At 40.1% G+C, this 10167-nt stretch overlaps 1 protein-coding gene across 1 annotated transcript; it reads right to left on the reverse strand.

The window, feature by feature from the left end:
* Nucleotides 1–119: 119 nt before the first annotated feature.
* LOC125209176 ((E,E)-geranyllinalool synthase-like) lies at nt 120–4165 on the reverse strand. Its single transcript, XM_048108788.1, has 12 exons — nt 3841–4165; nt 3465–3657; nt 3046–3278; nt 2833–2956; nt 2628–2737; nt 2314–2540; nt 2102–2217; nt 1929–2027; nt 1611–1826; nt 1284–1413; nt 959–1192; nt 120–878 (listed from the first exon to the last, which is right to left on the reverse strand). The coding sequence occupies exons 1-12, from the start codon at nt 4163–4165 to the stop codon at nt 333–335; spliced, it is 2553 nt and encodes an 850-aa protein (XP_047964745.1). The 3' UTR covers nt 120–332.
* Between the last annotated feature and the right edge of the window lie 6002 nt (nt 4166–10167).

Raw genomic sequence — 10167 nt, forward strand, 5'->3', positions numbered from 1 at the left:
GATTTATTAGACCAGAATAATTGTCTATACGCGGCAAAACTTGAATGGTGAATCAAACATCAATTATATATCTGTTGAATAGATTAATCATGATTGAAGTTTTAATTAGGCCATAAAGCTACTAATGAAATATTACTGTATACAGATAATATAAAAACATACAACCATAAGATAATGAGCGTGAACTATAAAACCTAGCCCACTCTTGGAGACTTTTGACATAAAAGTGAAATACAGTGGCTAAACAATATTAGAACTACACATACATTTGATATTAGTCCCCAAATACCAAACTTATTCATGATAACATATAAATGAAGTGTAGTAGATCATTAAAGTGGCAAGCCGAAGCCGGTGAGACGCATATTACATCTTACGGGAAGGTGCGGTAGTTTTGGTGAGGGTGCAAGTTTGATATAATCGGTGGTGTGTAGTGGTGGCTTTGAGTGGGTGTGATCGCGAGTGGAAACCTTAGACTTGTCGTTGTTTTTGAGCGAGGGAACAACATTAGGATCGGAAACGTTGGACTTGTCGTTGTGTTTGAGGGATGGAACGGCATTAGGGTTGAAGGGTTTTCGATGAGTAATGGGAAGGTAAATGGATTTGTTTATATCTTGCATAAGTGCAGTCTCACTGTCAAAGAGATTGGCTGAGTTGAAGAACATCTCAAACACCTTCATGCAATATAAATGTGTTTGCTTGCAAGATTTACTCATCATTTCTTCATCAAATCTGTCTGAGAACACAAGTTGCAACAATTCTTTCTTTTTCAGCTCAAGCATCTCTTTCACATGCGCTACTGATTCTTCGATGCCACTGTCTGGATTTTGCTGCCAGTGGAGCATCACCAAGTTCATTTTTCCATCAACCACTTCTTTCTGCATATGTTCATTAAAATTATTCAATGTAGGAAATAAAGAGATCATCTCATTAGTTAGTAATATATGTGAATAATTACTTGATAACTCTGCATGTCGTTTGATAAACGTGCGACAGCCATGAGCAATTTGGTGATGTTTTGGTATTGAAGAGGGTTTGCATTTGGGTTGAAGAAATTAGCGGTGGCTGGAAGAGCTATTGTGTGTACTGCAATCGACAGCATCCCGGTTTCTAGGTATTCATCCATGGCCGGTGTATACCCTGTCACACTCCATCTTCTCTCGACCATCCACGACATGAAGCATTCACGCCACTACCACATAAGATGTTGTTATGTACTGAACACATCCCTAACAATATATACTCAAAAGTGAACTAAAATTCTTGTGTTACACCAAACTTACAAGTTGTTGCAACTTGGGAATAGCCATGCTTCTTTGTTGGGGCTGGCAAGTTTCTACCATCTCTTTCACAAACTCATCTACTGCCTCGAATATTGTCTTGCTATGGCCCTCTAATCCTTCGCCCTCCCATCTACAAATGAAGGGATTCATAAGCACTTTACTAAGTACTTATTCTTCTGCAATCCATGAGCACAAAGTGCTTCTACACTTATTTAAGTGTAAGCACTAAGTGCTTATTCTCCTACCCGCCCATGAGTAGTACGCAGAGCACTTGTGGCTCGAATACGGTTATAGAGGTTAGTTAACTAGAGGAAAGAGTGACATTACCTTTGAACTGCATCAGTCAAAATTTCCAAGTCAGGTAAAGAACCTTCCATGTCATAAAAGTCATCAGCAACTGTGACAATTATGGTGGCCTTTGAAAGAAGCAATCTCATGACTGAATAGTGAGGAAAGTGAGAGCAAGAAGCAATTGCAAAATAGGTATAAACTGTCTTCTCCCTTCCAAATCCCATCTCACTAAGCCTCCGTTTCTTCGACCATCTAAACATATATATATGCAGGCATATGTTCCTCATTAATAATTGTGAAATCGAAATGAATCTCATTGATATATATATATATATAGGAATGAACGAGACTAACCCTTTAAGATCCTCTAGTTCACGCATATATATTGACTGCATAAATTCAAAATTTTCAACAGCTAGTTGCATCAGCTTGTTATTCTCAAGGCAGGACAACCTGTTTATAACCAAAGTAGGCAGCATTATTATGACTTATAATATTAGTATGTAACAATTAATGAAAATAGATACCTGTAGAAAGAGGCCTTCCCAATCCATAAAGGGCTGCTTTTGTTTTCTTCAATCCACTTTCTATGATAAAGACGATCAAGACGAGCAGTCCATGGAACATCCACCTCATACTTGATCTACTCGAATAGATAATCGAAGGCGATGAGATGGTGCAAGAAAATTATAGTATAATGAATTAGCTGCATCTTTATATATATAAACATGTAATGTACCATATTTTGAAGTCCTTTTGAAATCAACAAGTTATAATCTCTATGCCTGGTCTTAGAATTTTGGAGCAATTTAGTAGCAAATTTTCTTGCTTTATCTAATTGGTGCTCTCCAGGATATGCTAAATCTGTTGCTCTGTAAACACTGTACATTGCAGTGATGAAGTGTTGGCTGTTTTGTTCCATATACTCCATTGTTTCCGGTTGATGCAAAAACCAGCAGAAGCTTTCTGTTTACAGAAGTGATATTAATAAGAAATAAATAAAAATATATATACCGATTGAAACTCAAGTGCTGATTCATTAAGGTAAAGTACCTGGATCAACGTCGTGTCCGTGCATCCGGAGAAGCCGGAAAGCCATTGCGTCTTTAAATAACTTCAATGGGAAACTGCTGTTCGAGTCTGATTTGGTATTCTGCTGACTTCTAAACAAACACAATTAATACGATGATTTAGTCAATATATCAGTTATGATGTTCGATTCGTTAGACAATATGGTAGTTAGAAACGGGATTAGTACCTATAAATTTGAGCAAGCAGCAGCTTAATATCTTGATGAAAAAGGGGAGCTAGGCCAAGTCCTTGCACGTGGTCCACCAACGACAGTTTTATCAACTCACCATCCACAGGATATTTTGCAGGTACTGCAATGTCATTACTTTTCTTTTTAATTACTGAAAATATTCTTATGGACATATTACTTAGCCATAAGTGGTTAGATTAAATAAAGTACCTCCATTGGGAAATTTGTGAATGAGTGATTGCAGATATTTGAGACAGTCCATATTCTGGGTGGACATAAAGGCTTGAGCAGTGGCAGCCGGCGACTGAAACAGCGAGCCATCACTGCTCAAGTACCGCTTCACCATTTCTTCGTGATCAAAATGGTAAGTAGATGGGAATGTCTCCAAGTATGAAAGGAGTGGCGTAAAGCAACGCTGTGCCTCGTCTCCAACTAGCTCTTCCCTGCAATTCCACCCATTTTTTAAGTTTTAGTCTAGACTTAGCTTCGGCCTTATTAGCTAATTACCACCTCATTTAATTCAATTCTAGCATGCATTTCATGTTGAGTACAAGTAAGCTATAATTAAAATTAGGCATGCATTTCATGTTGAGAACGTTAATAATTACAATTAGGCATTTCGTACGTACGTTTCAAGAATATGTTGGCGCATGACGAAAATGTGAGCTATGACTGTGACTAATCCATGAGGGAAAACAAGAGGAAGCGCGTGCGCCTCCGCCAGCTCAATCATTGCCGGAAAAGCCAGCACAAACCACCGCGGCAAGTTCTGATAGTTTATTTTGAGAAGTATCTCCGCCTTCGACTCAATAAACATCAACCCTGCATGAATACTTATAAAAGTGTCACAAACTAAGTTACTTAATTCAATCTAGCCTAAAGTTTTTGGACCATTAATTTTTTTAAGTAACCATTAAATATGAACCAAAATATATTGTTTAGACAAACATACGGGACCAATTTTGAACTTTAGTCTTTTATATAGATAAATGAGATAAAAAATACCTGATTCAATATTTGGATGGGCAGGGTCCCACATTTTGAGAGCAATCAAGCAAGCAAGGGTAGAGGGGAGAGCATCAATGGTGGGAATTCCTTCTTCATTGGTTTCTCCCCAAAACCCACCTTCATTCTGGTTTTGGATTATCCAATTCAGAGAGTTGGAAAACATGGGAATTTTGTGATTATTTAGGTGGGGAATCATGGCAAGCCAAGCAGTGTCATAGGCTGAGGGGGAGACAAATGCATCACTATGGCTAAGGAGGTTATAAAAAATTTCATTTTTCACTTGGCTAACAAGGGACTCGATTGATAGCAGCGACGACTCCATTATAAGATATATTTGCCTCTCACTTAACCTTAATTATTTCTACTTAATTTGGACCGCACTGCATCATGACATGTATTCCACGGATAGATCTATTTATACTAGAATAGTGATGGGGACATAGTTTGAATAACCTGGACACAACAAATTAATATTGAACTAATAGTGGAGAACGTTTGACACGTTTCCAAATATATAGTACGAAGACGGTAGCTGTTTATATTTCGTGGCCTCTATATTGTAGGATTGCCCTAAACAATTAGGTTACACTACCAAGAAACATGGAATACGCTTCTCTTCCCGTTGGGACGGGAGTTAAGGGATGCTATTGCAGCCATCCCGTCCCACTGGCCGTCCCTTGATGGAGAGCACATTCCTTTCTGAAGGGACTACCCGGCGGGGAGAGTGGAACTCCTTGGTCGTGCGGGGATGCTAACTCGACCCCCGAGTGACGTCGTTTTAGTTGTTTAAAATTTGATTTTTTTAAAATATTTTTTAAATCGGAAAGAATTGAAATTAATAAAACTGTTCCACTTTCTCAAATATATTATTATTTTTTTATCTCCAACTTATCCTAAAATCATCAATAAACACTTTATTCATCATATAATTGTAATTAAATGATATACTCCCTCCGTCTCACGTTAGAAGTCCCGGTTGAGTTTGACACAGGTTTTAAGAAATTTAAAGGAAATTTGGTGAAAAAAAATAGTGGAATGTGGGTCCTACTTTTTTATATTAGTTTTATAATAAAATGTGTGTGGAAAAATGTTAGTGGAATGTGAGGCCTAATACTATTTATGGAATATTCCAATTGAGACTCCTAAAGTGGGACACTCAAAAATGGTAAACCAGGACTCCTAAAATGGGACGGAGGGAGTAATATTTAATGTAATATTTAATTTTTAGGATTTAAATTATGTAAGTTATAGGAATTTATATAACGTAACTTTTGAGTTATTTAATGAAGTTTCATTAATAAAAGGTTGTATTTTTTAATTGAAAAATGAAATAATGGGACTCATGAATAGTTAAAGATTGTTACCGGTGTTATCCCTTAGTTAAAGATGTAATAAAAAGTGGTTAAAAGTGGTGGGAGACGCGTGAATAATTAAGGGCCAGCTCGCCGAGATCACAACACAGTTGTGGATACTCTTAGCTCGTTGGAAAGGTCTCGAAGACGTACTGATTAATTACGGAATCGATCTTAATTTAGTCCATGACAAGACGCAACTGATCATGGAATTGGAAATAGTTCTTCACTCATGGCATATATTGTTTATATATTTAATTGATAGATAAAATATGTGTTGACACGATTGATTCATAGGCTTTCAAAGGTTTTATAATTCTCGAGTCCAGTTTGGACATTGTTAAAATAGAAAAATGAAAATATAATTAGTTAGCTTTTAATTTGTTAGTTTAGCATTTTCCGGCCTAGCTATATACTAGACATTTTATTGTAAGTTGTAGACTTGTAGTCATCAATAAAGGAAATAAAAACCATTTAGAGTATTGAACTGTTATGGCAAGAAAAATTCGATTGTAAATCGTTGAATTAATTTTTGATTTTTTTAATAAACTATCCATATTCATTTCCTGTGCACCGTTTTCCTTTTACTTGCAAATTCTCGCATAACAACAATCAAATAATCTTATTGGATTACCTCATTGCTTATGTTTGCAGTGGTCAAATGTAGGATGAGTTTGTGTTTATTATTGTGAACATCATTTACCAATTAATTAATAAACTGTGTATCAAGTCAAAATTTTGTTTACAGCTCTGGTCCCCATCTGTGTACATATGTCTGCTCTGTGGTCCTTTCTAGTACTATATAGCTCATCACAGAAGATGTCATTTTCAACGGGCGGTGCATATAAGGGATTCCGGCCGCCCATTCCATCAGCCGAAAAGCAGCATCCGACCCCAATAGCCAAAGTCGAGGGAAGAAGACGAGCCCAAGAACAATAAGACGTCCGGCCAAGTACAAGGATTATATCTTTGTAATATTTTATTTGTATTTTGTTTCCTATTTTCATGCATACGTTTATAGTTTTCGAAACCCTAGCACCTACACTTGGATTTGGCCTTGGTCGTGTTCTACTTTCGTGATTGGCTCGAGTGCTCTAACCGATAGGAATTAGATCCTATCAATCACACAAAAGATGAATGGATTGCTTAAATTAGGTGCATGTGAAGGGCGCAGTTTTGGGCCCTATGGTTTCGTTTGAAGATTTGACAAGTTAATAACTGTTGTTCACTAGCTCTTAGTGCTATTTATTTTTGTTGTACTTCACGATATCTCGTGAACTACTGTACTGATATGGCCACCTTTATAACTGAGGAAAAATTGAAAATGAAATGCAATGTACTGACTACTGAATGTATTTTCAATACCAGAATGTGACTTAGTACTTTAGAATTTAGATTGATAAAACTTCTTCAATTAGTGACATAATACTCCCCCGCCCCCGTCCATGAAATGTTGTCCAAATAAACCCACATTCCACCAACTTATCTCATTCACTTTTCTTCACATTCTTAAAATCCATGTCAAGTTAATTGTGGACAACATTTTGCGGACGGAGGAAGTAGTACTTTAGATTGATAAAACGTCTTCATCAGAGTATATTGAAGTTTGATAAGAGAAATGATAAACTTTTTTTGATCTTTCTAGGAAAGACTGAGATTGCACAAATAGCTTAACATAGTACTACTAGTATTATGAAGAAGAGATAAGACACAGACAAAAATGTGTGAAGGAAAGAAGACTCAAATTATAGTGAAATTTCATTTTTAAATTCATTAGTAATAGAAAATGTTTCTCATTTATGTATTCCAATAATATCGACAAAAGACTCTGGTCGAAGTAGATAATAAAAGATATTTTCTCTCTTTCGTGTGAAACAGAAATATAGCATCTTTGTCATTCAAAAAATTTTAAAAGTAAAAAAAATATGTGTCAACAAACAAGGATAATCTTTTGTCCAAATGAGTACGCAAATGAGTACGCACAGTACAATTTGACAGAATATCTCTGACGTCCTTTGGAGCTGAATCGTATTCTTCTTTTATTGTCCTTTCATTATAGTTGAATCATTTTTTTTATTAAATATTAAATTTCACCACCTTCATTTTCGAGTTCCGGATCCCCTACTGCTATGTTCAATTTTGCATACGGTAACTACTATGACACGAAGAATTCTCAAATGACTCTTTTTTTAGTTAGTGGACAGTTACAGATAAACATAATTTAGGATGGTGGAGGTTGCTGTACGTAGTGACACATTTTTAATGGTCCATCATGCTTTTCTGTTATTCTTTTGAAGGGTCATCACGATTTATTAGACTAATATAATTGTCTATACACTGCAAAACTTGAATGGTGAATCAATCATCTATTATACATCTGTTGTACAGTATAATCTCGATTGAAGTTTTAATTAGGCCATCTGTTGTACATCAAATATTACAACAATAAGATACTCCCTCCGTCCCAGTTTTATAGTCACATTTTGCCATAAAAGTCCGTCTCATATTTATAGTCACATTTAGAATTTTTCATATTTGGACATAAAATTTTACCTCATTATTCACTAAAATTACACTCAAATGTCATTATCAACACAAATATAAACCAAAACAAAAATAAAAAACTAAAAGGTCAACAAGAGACCCACCTTCAACCAACTCACTTAATTTATTACACACTCTTTCATCCCACTTCATTTATTACACACTCCACCATCTCACTCTTCCATCTCACTTCATTTATTACACACTCCATCATCTCACTTCATTAATTACACACTCCACCAATTCCTTAAAACTCGTACCCTAAGAGTGTCCACTATACATGGCCGGGCCAAGCCACAAAGTGTGGTCAGGCCACAAAATCGTGGCCGGGCTACCAATGCCCATGTTTCCCACTATAGTGGACATGGCCAAGCCACCAAAAATTTTATTTTTTCCATTTTGTCTATATTTTAATTCTACTACAATTAAAATTGTTAGACTACAATAATTAAATAAAATGCATAATTTAATGAAAACTAAATCGAAAACCAAATCTTCGTTGTATTATAGAACGGGATAAAATTATACAACGAAAATTGTTTAGGAACACGCAAACAAAAACATAAAAAAACACCGCCATCGCCGACTACTCGGTCTCATCATCAGAATCCGCCACTTCATCTTCACCCGTTGCATCGTCACCGCCAACGTCATCATCGTCACCACCACCGCCACCGCTCTGAGGTCCCGTCGCCGCCGCCGCCATGTCCTCCCACCCCAACAACGACCTCAGCCTCACTATGAGGTCGTAGTACATCACCTTGGTAGTCGGGTCGGTCGACTTCTCATACAAGGCCAGAGTGTCCTTGAGTTCCTTTATCATCTGCACGGCTAGGATGTTTTGCAACGCCGCTCGGGCCTATCCGGGAGGGGGTGCAGACGGGCCCGCAGCAGAGTGTTGGGAGGCAGCGGCGGAGGCGGATCTAGCGGCTCGGATGGCGGACTGTTGACCCAGGGGCCGTGGACGCCGGGATAGTGACGGGGGGGCTCCTCCATGACCTCGTCGTTGAGGTCGAAGGTCCTTGAACCGCCGCTACTACCGGCTGCCAGTTGCCGCCCCTGCCCCGTCTTGTACGGCTAGGCCCGGAATCAGACGCGTTCTCGCAGATGGCTCGGAATTTTGGGGAGTCCCGCAGAACGAGGAATTCGCCCGGTAGGTAAACTTCTTGCCTACTTGCACATTGAACAAGCTAACGGCGACATGGATTTGACGTCGGCTTCACTGCGGCCACTCTCGGCAGTGCGCAATTGGTTCTCGTATATACTAATGAACTTCTGAAGAGCTGTAGTGATCCTGCCGAACTTCTTCCGAATCTGATCGGGTGTACGGTCGACGCTCCCCGACGGTTTGAATTCATTGTACACCACCAAGACTTTCCGCCAGAAGCATAAGTCGGTCTGATCCGTGCCAACTATGGAATCTGTCGTCACCGCATCCCATGCCCTAGCAATAGCAACGGACTCGGCGTCGGTGTACAAAAACCCTCGTCGACCACCGCCGCTGCCGCCGCCTTCCTGCCCGCCGCGACCACTGCGGCCGCCGCCCTGCCCGCCGTCGCCGTCGCCGCCACCTCGCGCGGATCCTCCGCCACGCCCGCCGCCGCCGCCGCCCCTTCGCCCACCATTCCCGCCGCCACTTCGGCCGCCGCCGCCACCGCCGCTTCTTCCACCGCCTCCTCTCCCCCCGTCTCTACACGACCGGGCGTCGGCGTCGGCGTCGGGATATCAGGCGACCCCATCAATTGTTCCCATGTGAATCTATCAGATTCATCAAGCGGAGAATGACTGCTCTGAAATGGGGAGGCTTGAAATTGAGACGGGAAGTTAATTGCGTCCATGTTGGGTCGATAGTCACCCGTCCCTGGTTGGGTACGACCCGCATATCTCTGCTGATAGGCCGAGGACTGCCCCGGTTTTGGGGTGTTTGTAGCCACGGCGCCGGCGATGGCGGACTCCACATCTGGGATGGAGGAGGGGTGGGACTCGATCCCCAGCGTTGGTGGGGTGGAAAGCCCCCTGTCCCGAATCTCCATAACCGGGATCGTCTCCGCCTTGCATTTCACAAAAATTCAAATTGACGGAAATAGGGTAAATTGTGTGTGAGAGTAGAGTAAAAATAAGATATGAATTTTAGGTATAAATAGAAAAAATTTCAAAATTAAAAAAAAAAAAAAAATCTGAAAAAGGGGGGAGCCGCGGCTCGTGGCCATCACTATAGGAGGGCCGCGGCTCGCGCCCAAGCGCCGCGGCCAGGCCACGATCGTGGCGCGCCCATGTCCACCCCCCCGCCGCGGCTGCCCACCCCCTGCACTATAGTGAGCCGCGGCCCGCGGCTCTCCCGTGGCCCGGCCGCGGCTCTAGTATAGTGGATACTCTAACTAAATGTGACTATAAATGTGGGACGGAGGAAATAATAAACCTTATGTAT

This window comes from Salvia hispanica, chromosome 3, assembly GCF_023119035.1.
Source record: "Salvia hispanica cultivar TCC Black 2014 chromosome 3, UniMelb_Shisp_WGS_1.0, whole genome shotgun sequence".
Classification (NCBI taxonomy): Eukaryota; Viridiplantae; Streptophyta; class Magnoliopsida; order Lamiales; family Lamiaceae; genus Salvia; species Salvia hispanica.